This window comes from Ornithorhynchus anatinus, chromosome 6, assembly GCF_004115215.2.
Source record: "Ornithorhynchus anatinus isolate Pmale09 chromosome 6, mOrnAna1.pri.v4, whole genome shotgun sequence".
NCBI lineage: Eukaryota > Metazoa > Chordata > Mammalia > Monotremata > Ornithorhynchidae > Ornithorhynchus > Ornithorhynchus anatinus.
The window spans coordinates 22,085,064-22,106,307 of record NC_041733.1 but is presented as its reverse complement, the minus strand read 5'-3'; the positions used below and the strand labels follow the sequence as shown (position 1 = coordinate 22,106,307).

The 21,244-nt window shown below is 47.2% G+C and overlaps 1 protein-coding gene across 1 annotated transcript in view; it reads left to right on the top strand.

The window, feature by feature from the left end:
• The window catches only part of LOC100092336 (myosin-4-like), a 34,903-nt gene that overhangs the window by 9,570 nt on the left and 4,089 nt on the right, over positions 1 to 21,244 (top strand). Inside the window, exons 11-32 of the mRNA XM_029068087.2 lie at positions 182 to 300; positions 407 to 556; positions 667 to 837; positions 929 to 1,235; positions 2,904 to 2,986; positions 4,213 to 4,300; positions 5,025 to 5,142; positions 6,614 to 6,737; positions 6,830 to 6,966; positions 8,144 to 8,399; positions 8,495 to 8,737; positions 11,148 to 11,324; positions 11,429 to 11,574; positions 12,586 to 12,676; positions 12,806 to 13,195; positions 13,530 to 13,656; positions 16,932 to 17,050; positions 17,634 to 17,830; positions 17,921 to 18,104; positions 18,538 to 18,703; positions 19,719 to 19,843; positions 20,285 to 20,593. Coding sequence (XP_028923920.1) covers positions 182 to 300; positions 407 to 556; positions 667 to 837; positions 929 to 1,235; positions 2,904 to 2,986; positions 4,213 to 4,300; positions 5,025 to 5,142; positions 6,614 to 6,737; positions 6,830 to 6,966; positions 8,144 to 8,399; positions 8,495 to 8,737; positions 11,148 to 11,324; positions 11,429 to 11,574; positions 12,586 to 12,676; positions 12,806 to 13,195; positions 13,530 to 13,656; positions 16,932 to 17,050; positions 17,634 to 17,830; positions 17,921 to 18,104; positions 18,538 to 18,703; positions 19,719 to 19,843; positions 20,285 to 20,593 — 3,827 coding nt within the window. The remainder of the gene's footprint in view (positions 1 to 181; positions 301 to 406; positions 557 to 666; positions 838 to 928; positions 1,236 to 2,903; positions 2,987 to 4,212; positions 4,301 to 5,024; positions 5,143 to 6,613; positions 6,738 to 6,829; positions 6,967 to 8,143; positions 8,400 to 8,494; positions 8,738 to 11,147; positions 11,325 to 11,428; positions 11,575 to 12,585; positions 12,677 to 12,805; positions 13,196 to 13,529; positions 13,657 to 16,931; positions 17,051 to 17,633; positions 17,831 to 17,920; positions 18,105 to 18,537; positions 18,704 to 19,718; positions 19,844 to 20,284; positions 20,594 to 21,244) is intronic.

Here is a 21,244-nt window from a genome sequence, read left to right as displayed (position 1 = left end):
ACCTTAGAATTACCATTCATTATTACTATTAGGGGAAAAACCAAAATCTCATTTGGAAATTCTTGTGCTTCAAAAGATCTCCCTTTGAAAGGAAAATGCTAAAAAAGAACAAAATCAAGCCAAAACGTAAATCTCAAGCGCTCAAAACCCCACCCACATTCCCCTGTCATTCGGTCACCAGATGCCGACAAAGTCGCTTACCTGATGGGTCTCAACTCGGCCGACCTGCTCAAAGCCCTGTGTTGCCCCAGAGTTAAGGTCGGTAACGAATACGTTACCAAGGGGCAGACCGTGCAGCAGGTAAGAAGGGGGGGGTCCCATCTCGGGTGGTGGGAGGAGGGGAAGCGAAGGAGAAGTCCAAAAATCTGTGTGAATTCTGCACGGCAACCCATTCCCCTCCTCTCAGGTCTACAACTCAATTGGGGCCCTCAGCAAGTCTGTGTACGAGAAGATGTTCTTGTGGATGGTGACCCGGATCAACCAACAGCTGGACACCAAACAGTCCAGGCAGTTTTTTATCGGGGTCCTGGACATCGCCGGCTTCGAGATCTTTGACGTAAGCTCAGGGCCCACCTCACAGCCAATGGAAGCGCCACAGAATCCCCGGAAAGGGCGGGAGGGGGACCCGCTCCGAACCCAGCCTGACCGTCACATTTCTCCCTCCAGTTTAACAGCCTAGAACAGCTCTGCATCAACTTCACCAATGAAAAATTGCAGCAGTTCTTCAACCACCACATGTTCGTCTTGGAACAAGAGGAGTACAAGAAAGAAGGTATCGACTGGGAGTTCATTGACTTCGGGATGGACCTAGCCGCCTGCATCGAGCTCATCGAGAAGGTAGGATGTGCTCCGGGACGCCTTTTTGGTCTCGCCGGACCTCCCGCCCACCCGGCTGGAACCCTCACCTGTCCGCACCCGCCTGTTCTAGCCCATGGGCATCTTCTCCATCCTCGAAGAAGAGTGCATGTTCCCAAAGGCGACGGACACCTCCTTCAAGAACAAGCTGTATGACCAGCACCTGGGAAAATCCAACAACTTCCAGAAACCCAAACTGGCCAAGGGGAAGGCGGAGGCTCATTTTTCCCTGATGCACTACGCTGGCACCGTGGACTACAACATCTCCGGCTGGCTGGACAAGAATAAGGACCCCCTCAATGAGACGGTGGTGGGGCTGTATCAGAAGGCATCGGTTAAACTGCTGTGCTTCCTCTACTCCAATTACGCAGCCACTGAAGGTAAACACGTCACTTGCTTGCAGAAAGTGATACATGCTAGAGGGTCTCAAATCTTTTTTCCATCAGTCAGTCGGTTGTACTTTTTGAGCGCTTACTGTGTGCGGAGCACTGTACTAAGCACTTGGGAGAGTACAGTACAACAACAGACACATTCGCTGCCCACAGTGAGCTTACAGTCTAGAAGGGGGAGAACAATATAGAGGGAAGGCTGTTAGCCCCCGCCTCGCCACTCCACTAATCGCCCCAGAGAGAAGTGTACAATTGATCTGGTAGGTTCCTCCTCACCCAACAGTGTAGCCTAGTGAGAAGAGCACAGGCCCGGGAGTCGGAGGCCCTGGGTTCTAATCTCGGCTCTTCCTGTGAGACCTAGGGCAAGTCGCTTAATTTCTCTATGCTTCAGTTTCCTCATCTGTAAAATGGGGATGAAATACTTGATATCCCTCCAATTTAGACATTTGGGACAGGGACAGGTGTCCAACCTGATAAATTTATATCTACCTTAGAACAGTGTTTGACACATAGTAAGCGCTTAACAAATAAATAAAAAAACCAGCTCTCTGATGCTCTCCCAAACCACGCTTATTCTATTATGTATCACAGGCAACGCCGACGGTTGGGAGTGAGGGACCGTAGGGCCTGGAAGCTCAAGGAGCCTGACATCCTTCCGGAGAGTCTGGAGATCAGAGTGGCCATTAGACTCAGTTCTATTCTCAGCACCCTCTAGAACCTCCCTACAGTTCCCACACAAGGCATCACCGAATGCAAATATTCGGCAGGCAGTCTCAGTTCTGGGGCAAAACGAGAAGCCCGAGAAAGAGGCCCAAGTGACTGTCCAGAAACAAGGTCTTGGCTGCCATTTCCCTGGGAGCAGGAATCGGGGCGTAGGAAGAGACACAGCCACAACCTTGTGGTCACTCACCCTTAATTGCAAACAGCATGGCCTAGTGGCTAACGTACGGGCCTGGAAGTCAGAAGGAGCTGGGTTCTAATCCGAACTCCGCCACTTGTCTGCTGTGTGACTTTGAACTAGTCACCTTCCTTTCCTCACCTGTAAAATGTGGATTAAGACTGTGAGCCCCAGGGAGACATGGACTGTTTCCAACCTGATTAGCTCTTATCTAACCCAGCGCCTAGTACAGTGCTTGAAACGAAGTAATCGCTTAACAAATATTTAAAAAAAAACAAAAACGGTCAGAGCACTGGCAACAGGATAAGGAAAGTCGAGCGAGAATCCCATTGGCAGGGCGTTAGGTGTTCACATCTGTGAACTTTCACGTAGATGTATCTGCTCCTGACTTCCGAATATTGGTCTGGGAGAAAAGGCATAAGTTGTAACACATTAAATACATAATTGAGGGAAAACTTCAAAATATTTGTTTTAGGGAGCCATTCAAAACCACACTATCCCTATCCTCCCATTCTGTGTATTGTACTTGTACACACACACACACACACACACACACACCTGTATAATGATGTCTGTCTCTCCTCCCTCTAGACTGTAAGCTCATTGTGGGCAAGGAATGTGTCTGTTTGTTGTTGTATTGTACTCTCCTAAGCGCTCAGTACAGTGCTCTGCACACAGTAAGAGCGCAATAAATACGACAATGAATGAATGATAGAATATCACTGTCCTCATCAGTGAAGGATCTCATTTCTGAATTCCAGCTGAATCGGGTGGCAGTGGGAGTGGAAAGGGTGGAAAAAAGAAGAAGGGCTCTTCTTTCCAGACAGTGTCCGCTCTTTTCAGGGTAGGTCCTTCCGCTCTAATATATGTGGTTAAGTAGGGCTGGTTTCATACTTTCAGACAGAGAAGCAATTGCTCGGTCTGGGATGGAAATGTGTGTGCGTGTGTGTGTGTGTATAGTTTGTTAAGTGGTTCAAAACTTGGAAGCCCCCGTCATCCAGAAGCAGTGCCTGAATGGACTTTGGTGGGGTGGGGAGGATTGTACACAGTTTAATGACATTACATAAAGCGGGAGGGGCCGGTTAAATTTTTGCAACTCAGGGCAGCCAAATGTCTGAAGCTAACCCTGAAATCAAGCCCTGACTCAGACCTCTTGCAGCAACAAACTAAATATTTTTGCCTCCGAGCACCTAGCTCTGTGCCAACTCCAAGCAGCCTGTGCCAGAAGGAGAGGGAATAAGCGTGCAATACATACTATAAGTTGATTGAATGGTAGACAGGTCCATGGCAGTTACCCCTGCTGCGACCCCTTGAGAGTGACCAAATCCCTGAGCTTACACTAGTTGCGAGCAGTCAATCATATTTACTGAGCGCTTTCTGTGTGCAGAGCACTGCACTAAACTCTTGGGAGAGTACAATATAACAGAGTTGATAGACACGTTTCTTCCCACAGTGAGTTTCCAGTCTAGAATCATTTTAACATTCTTTTCATGAACTAGAAGAAACACACTTCTGAACCCAAACCACAGAAGAAAACTACTGCCTGAGTTTTCCTAAAACCAAAATAAAAAGACATATTCCCTTGACCTCTTCAACTTGAAAAGAATAAGCCACAGAATCAATCGATGGTATTTGCTGAGCGCTCACTATATGCAGAGCACTGACGTTATTGGGGAAAAAAATTGTAGGATTGTTGCTTCACCTTGGGAGCAACGCACAGATAATCTCCCACAATTTGGTAAGGGGTCTGTTCACTGAGTTTGAAACCCAAGGGCCGAGAGCCATCCTGGAAGAGCCTGGTTAGTCAGTCAGACTGTTAATCTGGGACTTCATCCACTCCAGAGCAAGATGAGCCTCCTCTGCCCCATCCCCCCAACCTCTTCCCTCAACTAAACTCACCAAGCGACTATTCTGGACTGGGAGATCCTCCTCGAGACTGTCAGCTCCTTGTAGGCAGGGAATGTGTCTACCGACTCTGTTTAGATTGTCTTCTCCCAAGCGCTTATAAGCGTTCAATGGATATCTGTCCTGAAGCATCTCCGACACTCACTGTAGTCTTCTGCCACACAGGAGAATCTGAACAAGCTGATGGCCAACCTGAGGAGTACTCACCCTCATTTTGTGCGGTGCCTGATTCCAAATGAGACCAAAACTCCAGGTAAGCTTCCTTGACGATAGCCAACAGTCGGGGAGGAGTAACGTGCTGGGCAGAAAACCAAGTAGTAAAAATCACTGTGGGCTGGTAAGTGGTTTTTCTTTCATTTGCAAAACTTGAGAAGTCTCACTCTCTTCCTTAAAAGCCTCCCCAAACTATCTATTGCTTCTCTCATATCAAAAAGTCCCCGATGGTTGTTGTCAAGGCATTGGAAATATCAGTCGCTTTAGGCTTTACGCTCTTTGTGGACAGAGAACATGTCTGTCAATCAATCAATGGTATTTATTGAGCGCTTACTGTTTGCAGAGCACTGTACTAAGGACTTGGGCGAGCACAGTACAAAAGAGCAGACAAGTTCCCTGCCCACATGAGCTTACATTCTGGGGGGTGGGTAGACATTAATATCGATAATTTATGATATATAATTTAAAGAGGTGTACATAAGTGCTTAGTACAGTGCAAGTGCTTAGTACAGTGCTCTGCACACAATAAGCACTCAATAAATACAAGTGATTGATTGATCAGTTGGCTCCTTGAGGTCCAGGGCTGAGTTTTAATATTTTCTATAAAATTACCTAGATGTCTTGATCGGGGCTCCCTAAAAGATACTGCTGAAAAAGGGAATGGAGAAATAGGAAAAAGAGGAGGATGAGATATCTGGTAAAACTCCGAATGAGCCAATCAGTTAGCAGGTCTAATTGACTCATTTTGACTCTCCGCTTTCCAGGCATTATGGAAAACCGCCTCATCATGCATCAGCTGAGGTGTAATGGTGTCCTGGAAGGAATTCGCATTTGCAGGAAGGGCTTTCCAAGCAGAATCCTTTATGGAGACTTCAAACAGAGGTGTGTGCTTCCTGGCTAAACCCAGCAAGTCCATTTCCCCTTCCTCTCCACAAGTCCCATCCAACATCAGAAAGAAAACCAGTTACAAGAATCTGGTCTTCTTTCATGATACAAAGGTAGAACAAAGATGGCAAAAATGTCTGCCCTATTTGAGTTGCCAGAAATTCTGGGGTTGGGGAAAAAAATGGAGTGAGCACCATATGCAAGTGGTTCTATTTTGGGGACTGGTTCAGATGGGGAAAGTTTCAATGCCTACTAGTTGTGCAGACAGAGAAGCAGCGTACCCTGGTAGAAAGAGCACTGGCCTGGGCATCAAAGGACATGGGTTCTGATTCTGACTCTGTCGCATGTCCTCTGAATAACCGTGGACAAGTCACTTAACTTCTCTGTGCCTCAGTTACCTCATCTGTAAAACGTGGATTAAAACTGTGAGCCCCATGTGGGTTAGGGACCGTGTCCAACCTGATTATCTTGTATCTACCCCAGCGCTTAGAAGAGTGCTTGGCACACAGTAAGCACTTAAATACCACAATTATGATTGTGCATGCAGACAGATGAGTTTTCATTCTCTTGGTGTAGACCTGAATTTGCACTGTGTTGGAAGCTCTGCCTTCTACAAGTTGAGGGTAAGCTGGAGTGAGAAGAGAACGAGGGAGTGAGGATGGAAATGCACAATAGGAAGGAACCGTGTCACGGGGCAAGAGGAGAAAGATGGTAAAGGCGACCATCTGTCACCGGCCCAGGAACAACTGTGCTTTCATAATAATATTAACAATTATAAAAATAATAATCATTGTGGTGTTTGTTAAGCACTTACTACATGCCAAATACCATACTAAGCGCTGAGAGGTATGCAATAATCAGGTCCCACATGGGGCTCATAGTCTAAGTAGGAGGGAGGACAAGTATTAAATTCCCATTGTGCAGATAAGGGAACTGAGGCATGGAGAAATGACTTGACCAAAGTCACTCAGCAGACAAGAGGCAGAGCATGGGGAATAGAACCCAGTCCTCTGACTCCCAGGCCTGGACTCTTTTCACTAGGCCATGGTGCTTTCATTCAGTGATGGGAGGACTTGAAGAGAAATGCAGCCATTTGTGCCCGACAAAGGAAACAGCTGTCACCCCCTGAGAAAAGGGGATCCAGGTGGAAACTAGGCTACCATACTCCACATTTTGTGGGGAGGGAAATCCCATTGAAATCAGACTCCCGAACCCTAACCCCATCCCAAATCTGCTCTTGAAAGAGGCCAGTGCAGAAGGTGGATTTACAGGCATAATGAGGATTTTCAGGAGTTTCCCTCATCCAAAATGGTCCCATCACTTTCTCAGAATTTGCCCCTTTTGGGCAGCCTCCCAGGTCAACCCCACTGACCTGCCAGGATACTGATTTCAGTCCCGCGCCATCAGCTGAAATCAACCGTCTTCTTCTTCCCCTTTAAAACGAAAACATCCGTTCCTTTTCCCCCAGGTACAGGTTACTCAATGCCAGCGCCATCCCCGAAGGCCAGTTCATAGACAGCAAAAAAGCCTGTGAGAAACTGCTCGGCTCCATCGACATAGACCACACTCAGTACCGGTTCGGAAATACCAAGGTAGGGCCCGATTCCACTCCTCACTGGAGATCGGACATTCACGAGACCTGGAAGGACAGCTGACCCTTTTCCTCTCTGATCTTTCTGAGAAGGTGTTCTTTAAAGCCGGCCTGCTTGGCATTTTGGAGGAGATGCGAGATGAAAAGCTGGCTCAGCTGATATCCTCTACCCAAGCCCTCTGCAGAGGCTTCCTGACGAGAAGTGAATTCAAAAAGATGACGGAGAGAAGGTACTAGTAATCCCCCTCGGCTTGGGCCCGCGAGCTGTAGTACAGGGGGACTGGTTCAGTCTGTCACTGGTATTTGTTGAGTGCTTACTATGTTTTTTTTTCTTTAATGGTATTTGTTAATCGATGGTATTGAGTCCTTACTATGTGCAGAGCACTGTACTGAGCGCTTGGGAGAGAACAATACAACAGATTTAGCAGACACGTTCCCCGCCCTCAACGAGCTTACAGTCTAGAGCTTACTATTCAATCATATTTATTAAGCCCTTACTGTGTGCAGAGCACTATACTAAGCACTTGGGAAAGTACGATAAGGTAATAAAGAGAGACAATCCCTGCCCACAAGTTCATAGTCTAGAGGCGGGGAGACAGACGTCAGTTAGAAGCACTGGGGTAAGATGCACTTCATCATATTTGGACCCAATCCATATGCTGTATGGGGCTCTCAGTTTAATCCCCATTTTACGTGCCGATTTGTACATTCCAAGTGCTTAGTACAGTGCTCTTCACATAGTAAGCGCTCAATAAATATTATTGAATGAATGAATGAATGAATGAATGACTGTGAAGTAACAGGCACAGAGAGGTTAAGTGACTTACCCAAGATCACAGAGCAGATCTGGATTAGAACCCAGGTCCTCCCTACTCCTGGGCCTTTGCTCCATCCACTAGGCCATGCTGCTACTCTATGCAGGGACCTGTACTAAGCACTTGGAAGGGTACAATATAATAGACTTGGTAGACACGAACCCTTCCCCAAGGACCTTAAAGACTAGAGGAAACATCCTCTCGAAGAACATCCGAACCTCAGTCAATCAATCAGGGGTATTTGCTGAGTGTTCACTTTGTACAGAGCACTGTACTAAGCACTTGGGAGAGTACAGTATAACGGAGTTGTTAGATGTGATCCCTGACCACAATGAGCTTAGAGTCCACGGTGGGAGATGGAGATAAAAAGAGATTAAGGATAAGGGAAATAGTAGAACACAAGAATACCTCAGTAAGTATTGTGGGGCCGGGATGGGCATCCAAGTGTCCCAGGGACACAGAGCCATGCAGATAGTCGACTCGGAGGGAAGGGCGGACGGGAGAAATAAAGGGCCTAGTCTGCGAAAGCCTCTTGGTTTCCACTGAAGTCCTCTCCCCGTGGGCTTTTTTTTTTTTCCACTGCCCCCCACAGAGAGTCCTTGTTCATCATCCAGTACAACGTGCGGGCATTCATGAATGTCAAGCACTGGCCCTGGATGAAGCTCTACTTCAAAATCAAGCCGCTTCTGAAAAGCGCCGAGGCAGAGAAGGAGATGGCAAACATGAAGGAAGATTATGAAAAGGCGAAGGAAGACTTGTCCAAGGCGGACGCCAAGAGGAGAGAGCTGGAGGAGAAGATGGTGACTCTGCTGCAGGAGAAGAATGAACTGCTGCTGCAGTGCCAGGCGGTAACGAGCTACAGCCCAGACCCAGAGCCAGCAGCTCGGTGCCTGTGGAGCAAGGCGGGGGACGATTAACCGATATTAATTTGATATTGGAACAGGAATCCGAGAACCTGTCCGACGCCGAGGAGAGATGTGACGGCCTCATCAAATGTAAAATTCAGCTGGAAGCCAAAATCAAAGAGCTCGCCGACCGGCTGGAAGAGGAGGAGGAGAACAATTCGGAGCTGATGGCCAAGAAGAGGAAGCTGGAGGATGAGTGCTCCGAGCTGAAGAAAGATATTGATGACCTGGAGCTCACCCTTGCCAAAGCTGAAAAAGAAAAACACGCCACCGAAAACAAGGTAACTTCGGATGGATGTGGGGGGGACTGAGCCCCCTGCGGAACTCACCCGGAATTGGGCCACGCCTGATTTCTGTTCTGAACCACCCCAGCCCTAGCCTCGGGGTGGGTGGGACAAGCGTGGAGCTTGGCTTTCCAGAGCATTTCCTGCCTGCAGAACACTGATTTTTACCAACCTTATGAGCTATTCTACTACTCTCCCCTCCAGATGGCTTACCAGGATTCCTGGCCCAGTTCCAGAAAAGACAGGGTTCAATTTGGTTGCCCCTAGAGCTCCACAGACTTTAAACTCAAGAACATCGTTTAACAGGCCAGAGCTGTTCCCCAAAACATGAATGCAGGATTTAAGGGTTTTTTGTTTTTTTCAAAATAAGGGAGATCTTTTCAAAGAAGACAGGATAGATTAGGAAGCTGGGTAACAGGACAAACCAGTCATTACCGTAGGCAGAGATTTTTTTCCATTTTAAAGAATACCGGTGACTGGGTATTGACCTGAGTCACGGGGCCCTTCTGACTCCCCCATCTGTGATATCAGCAGATGAAATGAAATCCAGGCGACAAAAATAATTTTCCCTCTCCTTGATTTATTCCTCCACTAGAACTTTCAATGGACTCAGAATCCACTGAAAATTACTCAGCCAATCTACTTCTGTAGGAGTTCTCTCTGGATATACTTCATCCACCCACCTCCAAGGGTTGGGAGGTTGGGTCTTCATTCTCCCACCACTCCATGCTTTTGCCAAAGACCCTCCTTTCCGGTCTATCCTTCTATTCAACCCTTCTTCTAATCCCAGTAGGGACCCGAGATTCTCCACCAGCCTTTGATCCAGGTCCTTCCAAACTGTCCCCTTGAAACAGCTTTGAGAGGGGTCAGAATTTTGACCTTGGGGTCCTCTTTCTCATGCTGGATATGTTAGTGACTCAGGCTGGGACCCCACAGCTCTTTCCCACCCTCCAGATGTAGCCTCCTCCCTAAGGGCTGGTAGAAGTAGTCATAATTGTATTTATTAAGTGCTTCTGAGAAAGAGTACACAGGTAGGAATTAGGCATGGACCCTCTCCCTCTAGGGGCTCACCATCTATGAACATCTATGAACTGTGACCCAGGGCACTGTGCCCTCCTGAAATAACCTGCTGCCCCCATTCATTCAATCGCATTTATAGAGTGCTTGCTGTGTGCAAAGCACTGTACTAAGCATTTAGCAATGACATTAGCGCCTAGTCCTGCCTAGAACAAAATCAAAGACCTCCTTTTGGCTCCCTGTCCATCTAAAATTCTCCCTGGTCAACTCTACCCCGGGACAGAAACTCCTGATCCATGCCACAATGTGGCATGGATATAGTGTGTTGGGTGAGACAAGCGTCTGTCTCCCAAAAGACAGGCTGACTAGCTTGATTTGCTTTTCTTTTTGTCTCTCCACGAACTGACTGTTGGACAGTGTGCTGCTTCTCTACTTCATATAATTTCAAGGCAGCAAGCAGCTGTGTACCACTGATGAGAAGTTTGGGTGGGTAGAATTCCCAGGTGCCGGTGGCAGATAGCTTTGGTTTTTCTCAGCTTCACTTTCTGACTTCGACTCGGAATCCACTGCCCGTTCTGGAGGGTCATGTCCATCACCACCACCTCTCCTGTCTGCAGCGACTGTACAGTAACCACTCAATAACTACGATTGACCGACTGCTCTGGGACCCTTTTCTTACGGAGTGCTTACTGGCCGCTAAGGGCCGAGAGAGAGATGCTAAAAATTATGGTATTTGTTAAGCACTTTCTATTTGCCACCACTGTACTAAGTGCTGGGGTAAATACAAGTTCAGCAGGTTGGATACCGTCACTGTCCCACATAGGACTCGCATCTAGAGGAGAGGGAGAACAGGTACTGAATCCCCATTTTACAGATGAGCAAACTGAGTCACAGAGAAGTTAGGTGAACTGCCCAAGTTCATATGGCAGGCAAGTAGCAGAGCTGGGATCAGAACTCAGATCCTCTGGCTCCCAGGCTCGAGCTCTTTCTGCTAGGTCCTGCTGCTTCTCGGGATGATGGGATCAGACAAAGTCCCTGTCCACGCCAGGATCACAATCTACCTTTTCCCCATTTTACAGATGAGGAAATTGCGGTCCAGGGAGGTCAAGCGACTGGCCCAAAGTCACAGAGTAGGCCAGCGGCCCAGATGGGAGTAGAGCCAGGGGTTCTGACTCCCAGTTTCACGCTCTTTCTACTAGGCCCTGCTGGCACCAATCTAAGGGAGAACTGGCACATAACAAGTGCCTAACAGATAACATAAAAAAAAGCCAAACTTGCAATGAAATACACACATAAACCTCCAGATCTAGTATTCACGTTCTAGGGAGCAGAATCAAATATCTCCTGATTTCAGCCCAAACATTCATTTTGATTTCCCCCGCAATTGGAGGTTAAAAATTTGATGGAGGAAATGGCAGCTCAAGATGAGACTATTGCTAAGCTTTCTAAAGAGAAGAAGGCTCTCCAAGAAGCTCACCAGCAAACCTTGGACGATCTTCAAGCAGAAGAAGATAAAGTCAGCACCCTGAGCAAAGCCAAGTTAAAACTGGAACAGCAGGTGGACGATGTAAGTGGGAACCGAAAGTGAGAAGTGAACTTGGCACTTGAGTTTCAAATGAAGTTTTACAAATTCAAATCTAGACATTTAAGAGATGTTTTTCTCCTGACCAGCTGGAAGGTTCCTTGGAGCAAGAGAAGAAGCTTCGCGTGGACCTCGAAAGGGGTAAGAGAAAAGTGGAGGGTGATTTGAAGCTGACCCAGGAAACCATAATGGACCTAGAAAATGACAAGCGACAAGCTGAAGAAAAGATCAAGAAGTTAGTACCGACTTTATATTTATACTTACTATTAATAAACTATCGGGCCTTCCTCCAATCTTGCAGCTAGTCATTCACCTGGGTGCCGGGTACTGGCCGGTAGCCGTTATTTACTACTAACCCATCAATAATGTGCATCTCATTAGTCCTGCTCCCTGGACTGTACAGACTGGGGATCAAGTGGGATGGAAGTGTTGGGTCTGCAGTAAAATGTTGGAGTAATGAAAATATTTAGAATCTATCTGCAATGCCGGCCTTTTATCTTTCAGGTGAATCCACTGCCCTACCTCTCCCCATTCAAATTTCAAAAGAACTAAATTGATTTGTCTTTGATACATCTCAAAGATTGAAAAATCAATCAGTGGCATTTATTGAGCGCTTACTACATGCAGGACACTGTACTAAGCACTTGTCTAGTTGGGCTTATGCAGTGATCAAGGCATGAAAGGTTATGGAAGGCTCATGGCTTCAAGCCCTGCATCCAGGCAGTCCTGCCTTTAAACTAAGAATAATAAGTGGTATTTGTTAAGTGCTTACTAGATGCCAAGGACTGTTTTAAGCACTGGGTTAGATACAAGAAAATCGGGACTGACAGAGGCCCGGTCCCACAGTCTAAGTAGGAGGGAGAACAGATATTGCAGGTAAGGAAAGTGAGGCCCAGAGAAATTAAGTAAAAGGTCACAAAGCGGTCAAGTGGCAGAGCCAGGATTAGAATCCAGGTTCTCTACCTCCCTGGCCTGTGCTCTTTCCACTAGGCCACACTGTTTCTCCAAGCCAGTCTGGGTAGATTGCGATCTCTCCTATTTTTAAGGCTTTCCAGGGAAGGAGGGTCCCGATCTCCATCAGGTATCCCATTGCATCGTTTCATAACGCTCACTGCGAGGAGATCGTTCTTAACATCATCTCTTCCCTAAATGCCTTATGCCGCAAAGGAGGCACTGGGAGGAAACAAGAGTAATTTGCAACCTGGAGGCAAAAACCATTCATTTCTCATTACCTTGATTTAAACAGGAAGGACTCGGAAATAAGCCAACTGCAAAGCAAACTAGAGGAGGAACAGTCTCTGGACTCCCAACTACAGAAGAAGATCAAGGAACTTCTGGTACTTAAAAATCCACAGAGCGACTTTAAAGGCAGTCCAGCTTGGGAGAGCAAATAGAAGGGTCCCAAAGGTGGACCGCAAGCACCACCTCCAGGTTTCTCAGGAGTTCACCTGTCCTCTCTCTCTCAGGCTCGCATCGAAGAAAACGAGGAAGAGATCGAAGCGGAGAGGGTGGCGCGAGCCAAGGCGGAGAAGCAAAGGTCAGAGCTCTTCAGGGAACTGGAGGAGGTCAGCGAAAGGCTGGAGCAAGCTGGCAGCGCCACCGCGGCCCAGATCGAAACGAATAAGAAACGCGAGGCGGAGTTCCAGAAAATGCGTCGGGATCTGGAGGAGGCCACGGGGCGGCACGACGCCACCACGGCCACCCTCCGCAAGAAACACGCTGACAGCAGTGCCGAACTGGGGGCCCAGGTCGACAGCCTGAAACGGGTGAGGCAGAAACTCGAGAAAGAAAAGAGCGAGCTGAAGATGGAGATTGATGACCTGACTGCCAACATGGCATCTGTTTCTAAATCCAAGGTAAGAAGCACAGAGCAGGAAAAGATGCCAGTTTCGATGGAGAGGGGCCTGCACAGCTGAACCCCTCCCCGCTAATGAAAAGAGCACGGGCCTGGGAGTCACAGGACCTGGATTCTAATCCAGATCCACCTCTTGCCTGCTGTGAAATCTTGTTTACTCCTTACTCCTCAGTGCCTTGGCTTCCTCATCTGTAAAATGGGGATTATACAGCCGTTCTCCCTCCCTCAGACTGTGAGCCCCCATGTGAGTCAGGGGCTGTGTCCATCAGTGTTTGTGGCACATAGTGAGCACTTAAATGCCACAATTATGATTACTATGATTGTGCTTTCTGCAGTCCACCCATGAGAAGATGTGCCGGGTGCTGGAAGATCAACTGAGTGAGATGAAGACCAAGGCAGAGGAACATCAACGCCTTATTAATGATCTGACCACCCAACGGGCCCGATTCCTGACTGAAAACGGTATCTTTGATCCCTCTTACGCGTTAGGGTCTTGGTTCAGCTGGGGTAATAATAATAATAACTGTGGTATTTGTGAAGTACTTCCTAGGTGCCAGGCATTGTGCTAAGCACTGAGGTGGATACAAACAAATCAGGTTGGACACAGTCCCTGTCCCACATGGGGCTCACAGTCTTAATCCCCATTTTACAGATGAGGTAACTGAGGCCCAGAGAAGTTAAGTGACTTGCCCAAGGTTGCACAGCAGCTATGAGGCAGAGCCGGGATTAGAGCCCATGACCTTTTGACTCCCAGGACCGGGCTCCATCCACTAGGCCACATCACTTCTGCATAGGCCGGGTCCAAAGCCCACTGGGCACAGTTACAGGTTCCTCCACCCTGCCCTCTGGGACAGGAACTTCGAGAGACCCCGGTCCAGAATCAGTAACGATGGGTGGGATTAGAGAGACAGGAAATGAAACCCCAACAGGGCCCCAGATTGCTTCCTCAGGGCCGGAGCAGGAGATATCATCAAATCAAAAGTACGGGGTCTGTTCCTTCCTTTTTCCCGTCCACCTCTTCTCGTCGGCCATCACCGTCAATGAACTCCTGCCCCGGCTACCGAACACACTCGTCGGCGGGACAATTTGGAAATTTCCTTCTCCCCGATTCAATAACTGCAGCGCGTTGCTCGGGTTACTCTTAAGCGACTCGTCCACAGTTGGCTATCCTCCTCACAGGCGGGTGGGCAATAGTGCTGATGGAAGGAAACCCCCGAATTGAACCATTCTTCGGAACTCTGAAGACAGCAGCGTGGCGCAGTGGAAAGAGCACGGGCTTGGGAGTCAGACGTCATGGGTTCGATTCCTGGCTCTGCCATTTGTCAGCTGTGTGACTGTGGGCAAGTCACTTAACTTCTCTGTGCCTCATCTGTAAAATGGGGATTAAGACTGTGAGCCTCATGTGGGACAACTTGATTACCCTGTATCTCCCCCAGCGCTTAGAGCGTGCTCTACACATAGTAAGCACTTAACAAATACCAACATTATTATTATTACCTCTCATCTGTTCACCTGCCCTTTGGCCAAAATCCCTCTCCACAGCCAGTAGTGCCTCCTCCTCAATTTCACTCATTGTCATTTGCATCCTGTGAAAGAGAGGTACAAGCCCAGAGACCAGCCAGGGAGAGCAGTCAGTGGTGGGAGAATGGGGAAAAAACTGTTGTTATCTACTGTGTAACAAGTGTAATTCCATATGGAAAGACAGGAGGGAAAACAAAAAAAGTGTACAGGATGGTGAATTTTTTACTTAATCACCAGTTTGATTTGACAAGAATACGGGATTGATCTTTCTAGAAACAGTTAGTAGAATGGGTGCACTGCCTTCCGGCAAGACGTTCTGCTCCATCAACCCATATCCCACCAGGATGGGAGTTACACCAAGATAGAGCTGAAAGGAGCAGGACTAGCCCCGGCCAAGGCTCCCAGGGCCCCCACGCTGCCTGGGCCGGCTCTGATCACAACACACTTTTGATGGTGGCCTATGACTGGAACCTAAGCCGAGTGCTGCCGGCTGTGTTTCCAGAGAAACACGATGACTTCGGTCTCCAGGAAAAAAAAGCCTCCATCTCAGGAGAATCCTGGAGATGATCCTGAGCGCAGGGAACCGGCCAAACTTAACCTGGGCCAAACTCAAAAGTCCACAATGCCCTAAAGAGCTTAAGAAGTCCGGGAGCTACATGGTGGCCCTTCAAAAGGAAGCCTGGCAGCATTATTTTTCCACTCTTTCTGAGCACTGCATTTTTTTTTCCCTTTCCACATCCTGTTTTCCCTCTTTCCTCTCCACCCATGACAGAGCTACAGTGAGGATGTTATCCTTTAGCAAAGAAACTGGCTTTCTCATTACCGAGTTGGAGTCCAACCAGGAGGGTTGGTTGTATATGGCAGCTGCCCTGAAGTCTGCACATTGTTGCTGAACCACAGGAAAGCTGATTCCCCAAAGGCTTTGAACTCCTGCTCATTCCTGCAACATACTGTTACTGGAGAAAAGTCAAAAATCACTGCCATGTTCGAACTATAAAATCCACTTCACCCTTTTCTTTTTCACTGGGACTAATCCTGCCTCCAAAAACTCAGACAGTTCCTGAGGAAGGGAATGGATTAACCTCCAAATAAAACTCTGACCTCTCCAATTTAACAACAACAACAATAATCTTAATAATAATTAGTATTTATTAAGCTCTTCCTATATGCCAAACACTTCTAAGCACTGGGATAGACACAAGACAATCAGGTTGGACACAGTCCCTGTCCCACATGGAGCTCACAGTCTAGGGGAGGAGGAACAGGTATTTTATCAAGAAGCAGCATGGCCAAGTGGATAAAACACAGACTTGGGAGTCAGAAGGTCATGGGTTTTAATGCCGGCTCTACCACTTGTCTGCTGTGTGACCTTGGGCAAGTCATTTCACTTCTCTGTGCCTCAGTGCTCTCCTCTGGAAAAATGGGGATTAAGACTGTGAGCCCCCTGTGGGACAGGGACTGTGTCCAACCCTATTTGCTTGTATCTGCCCCAGCTCTTCAAACAGTGCCTGGCACATAGTAAGTACTTAAATACCATAATTATTTATTTTTCTTATCCCTATTATAAAAATGAGGAAACAAAGTGGTTAAGTGACTTTCCCAAGGTCACAAAGCAGATGAATGTCAGAGCCTGGATCGGAATCTGGCCCTCCTGATTCTTAGTTCTGTTCTTCTTCCACTAAGCTATGCTGCCTTTGCATGTCACTAGGATTAGGAGACAGAATTTGACTCTGACTTGGAGAGCAAGTTCTGGGGCTTAGGCCACTTCTTTGTTCTGCTCATAACAAAAACAAATTGGTTCTCTCTCCAAGGAGAAATTGGTCCTTAAAAGGACAAACTAATGAACAGATTTAATCTAAGGGAAGAACCTTATTTTCATTATTTGTAAGTCAATTTAACAATTTGGAAAGTTGACCTAAACCTTTACCCTGGTAATTCTCTTTGGAATTGAGGAAGCAGCATGACTTGGAAGTCAGAGGACCTCAGTTCTAATCCTGACTCCACCACTTTTCTGCTGTGACGTTGGGCAAGTCCCTAAACTTCTCTGTGCCTCGATTTCCCTCATCTACAAAATGGGGATTAAGACTGTGAGCCCCATGTGGAACAGGGACTGTGTCCAATCTGACCACCTTGTTTCTACCCCAGCACTTAGTACAGTGGCTGGCATATAGTAAGCACTTAAACACCATTAAATAAAAATAAATAATAACTGACAGGAGAAGTGACCAGGCAGCTTGAAGAAAAAGAAGTCCTCATCTCCCAGCTGACTCGAGGAAAACAAGCCTTCACTCAACAAACCGAGGAACTCCAGAGACAGCTAGAAGAAGAATCAAAGGTAAAATTAATGAACCTTTTCTCTCCCAGTCCATCTTTGACAGCAGTCAACCCAGTCTCCCACTGCTCCAAATCCTTCAATATCTTGGACCCATTTTTCTAATTCCATTTTAGTCTCCAGTGATTTTTACATACCATTTCCAATAGTTTTGTATTCACCCCTCTTTGGCCCTCAACTAGTACAAGGCACTTGCAGTTATAGGGGGGAAATGAAAGATCTCAGGGCCCGCTCACTGGATTTCTCTCGATTTTTATGTTCTCTCTTCCCTTTTCTTTAAGAAAAGGAGGGCTTCCTTGGCATGATATCACCAATAACTCTGCGGAAAACAAGATTTGAATCCTAATTTAGGTACCTCCCTGCAGCTGTGAATTCTTCAAAGCCCTTCCGCTTAGCATAAAAACAGCTGGCACCCCAGATTGTAATCCAGACAAATTCTGCTCTTCTATTGTTAATCCTTTTCCTAGTCATTCTAACTAGCCCCAGGGAGACATTTGGTGCGGAAAGGGGAGTGTCCGACGATCCATTGTCTAACGCTAAAAAGAAACAAATATGCCCAGGCCCATTTTTCTGTCTTTCTTTGGAGGCTAAAAGCGCCCTGGCACATGCCTTGCAGTCTTCTCGCCATGCCAACGACTTGCTCCACGAGCAATATGAAGAGGAGCAGGAAGCCAAGGCTGAGCTGCAACGGGCCTTATCCAAAGCGAACAGCGAGGTGGCTCAGTGGCGAACCAAATATGAGAGTGACGCCATTCAGCGCACAGAAGAACTCGAGGAAGCCAAGTGAGTTGGGCAATATGGCTCGCCTCTTTGGAATTTGTCTTAAAGTGGCTTCTCTTTCACCCCCCCCCCCCAATTCTGGTCTCCATCCAGAAAAAAGCTGGCTCAACGCCTGCAGGAGGCTGAGGAACAGGTTGAAGCGGTAAATTCGAAATGCGTGTCGCTGGAGAAGACTAAGCAGAGACTGCAAGTCGAAGTGGAAGAGCAAATGCTCGACGGGGAGAGAGCCGCCAGTGTAGCCGTGGCCCTAGATAAGAAGCAGAGGAACTTTGATAAGGTACAAGATCACCCAACCTGACAGTCGGATCACGCGAGGGATTTTTAAGGTCTGCTAAATTCAGAATATTTCACACCCAAGGCAATTGGAAGTCAACTGCCTGCAAGTAGACTTAGAAATCTTAGTCTTGTCCGAAGAGGCACAGTAGACTGGTCCATCATCTTAGAGACCAAAAATTCTTCAGGAAAATAACCTTGATCATGTTGGCTACCCGCCTGCTGATTTAGGGAATTCCAAGAGGATACTATAATGTTTTAAGGGAATGGTACCCTAAACTAAAAACAGAACATCTACAAACCAGTAGAACGAACCAGGCAAATGCCCTGCTATCGTAATTTACTGGGAATCGGAGGATCTATTTTCCAAACACAAGGGCCGCCCTCTGAGCTCCCCTCCCTCCCTTGAACTTAGGCTAGTGCTATTTCCTGAACAGATCTTGGCAGAGTGGAAACAGAAACAAGAAGAATCCCAGGCTGACCTGGAGGCCTCCCAGAAGGAAGCCCGCTCCCTGAGCACAGAGATCTTCAAAATGAAAAATGCTTATGAGGAAGCTTTGGACCACCTAGAAACAATGAAACGTGAAAACAAAAATCTGCAGGGTGAGTTTTCCAGGTTCTGACTCAGACTAGAGAGATCACTTAAAAAAAAATACCCTCACATTGCTCTGGGCCTGTTTGGACACTCAAACTATAACTCGGAAAAATTTTGACCTAGGTATCGAAGGGTAAGGAGATCCTCAATCTAGCAAGTGAAAAACATAGGATTTGGCAAATGATAATAATAGTAATTGTGATATTTCTTAAGCAATTACCATGTGCCAAGAATTGTACTAAGCAGAGGGGTAGATGCAAGCAAATCGGGTTGGATACAGTCCCTGTCCCACATGGGGCTCACAGTCGCAATCCCCATTTTACAGATGAGGTAACTGAGGCACAGAGAAGTTAAGTGATTTGCCCAAGGTCACACGGCAGACAAGCAACAGAGTAGGGATTAGAACAGGGCTGTCCTCAATCCATTAGGTCACGCTGCTTCTCATTAACGTGGCTTGGTGGAAAGAGCCCGGGCTTGGGAGTCATAGGCCATGGGTTCTAATCCCGGCTGCGCCACTTGTCTGCTGTGCGACCTTGGGCAAACCACTTAACTTCTCTGTGCCTCAGTTACCTCATCTGTAAAATGGGGATTAAAACTGTAAGCCCCACGTGAGACAACCTGATTACCTTGTATCTACCCCAGTGCTTAGAACAGTGTTTGGCACATAAGTAAGTGCTTAACAAATATCAGTGCTTAGAACAGTGTTTGGCACATAGTAAGCGCTTAACAAATACCATCATTATAATTATTATGTCTGTCTTCCCCTCTAAACTATAAGCTTCTTGTGGGCAGGAAACGTGTCTACCAATTCTGTTATATGGAGCTCTCCCAGGCATTTAGTATAGTGCCCTGCACACAGTAAATGCTCAATATATACCACTGATAATGGCAATGATGATAATAGCTCAGGGCCACTCACATTGCATTTTTAACATGCAAGGTTGTTACTGGGCAACTCTGGCAACCTCTTGCATCTGGCATCCCTATTCTCACCTACGGAGATGAATTCTGTCTCCCAAACAGAGGAGATCACCGATCTCACCGAGCAGATGAGCGATACTGCAAAGGCTGTACGAGAACTGGAGAAAGCAAAGAAGCAGCTTGAACAAGAAAAGAGTGAACTCCAATCTGCCCTGGAAGAAGTGGAAGTAAGAAAAAGTTCCTTAAATGAGTCCCATCACAAAAATTATTTTGACCATGAACACCTCCCCCTTCTTGCTAAAGTCATATTGATGAGCTCTCTGGTGGTTTCCAACACCAGATGTCGGGGTCATATTTTACTTTGTGTTGGAATTTTCCTATGCTTAATTTCAATTCCCCCTATAGTCTCTAAACCCTTTTTGGGTAGGGATTGTGTCTACCTACTCTATGGTTCTGCACTCTCCCAAGTGCTTAGCACAGTGTTCGGCACACAGTAAGTACTCAATAAATACTCGCAATTGTTCGATTCTTTCAGGCCTCATGACTGATGGACTGTAATTTACATGGCAGACTTTGACCGCATCGAAGTTTTTCTCAGTTTCATTGTTATATGGGCAAAACTCAAAATTACTTTTGCTTTAAATTACTGCTCCTTCATATCTTGTAAGGGAAGTTTGGATCATGAGGAAGGAAAGATCCTGCGGATCCAGATGGAGCTAAGCCAAGTGAAGTCTGAAGTAGACAGGAAGGTGGCTGAGAAGGATGAGGAAATGGAGCAATTAAAAAGAAACAACCTCCGGACCATGGAGTCCATGCAGAGCACGCTGGACATGGAGGTCAGGAGCAGGAATGACGCCCTGAGGCTGAAGAAGAAGATGGAGGGGGATCTAAATGAAATGGAGATCCAGCTGAGCTATTCCAATCGCCAAGCCGCTGAAGCCCAGAAACAGCTCCGAAACGTGCATGGTCAGCTCAAGGTAGCATAGAGATTCTGAGTAAAGGGTGATTTGGGCCACTGGTAAACACTCTGTGTTAAATGCCTGAGGTGGATACAAGCTTCTCAGACAGTCTCTGACCCAATGGGTTGCAGAATCCATCTCATCCCCATTTTACAGAGGAAGAAACTGAGGACCAAAGAGATTTAGTCACTCAACTGGCCACAGGCAGAGCTGGGACTAGAAGCTGGGTCTCCTGACTCCCAACCAAAGGCTCTTTGCACTAGGCCATGACCATGACTTCCTGAGTACTCCTCTTCCAAAGGTGTGACAAATGGGAACAGTGTATTGAGGCACTGACCAAGGAAGGACCACAGAGGTTTCTTCCCTGAAATCGGTCAGTCATTTGTATTCAGTGAGCACCTGTTTGCAGACACATTCCCTGCCCAAAGGGCGCTTACCGTCTCGAGGGGAAGACAGGCATTAATATAAATAAATTACAGATATGTACATAAGTGCTGTGGGCCTGAGAGAAGGGATGACTAAAGGGAGCAAGTCAGGGTGACACAGAAGGGAGTGGGAGAAGAGGAAAGGAGGACCTCTTGGAGATGTGCCTTCGTTAGGTGTTTGAAAGCAGGGAGAGCAATTGTATGGTGGATATGAAGAGGGAGGATGTTCCAGGCTAGAGGCAGA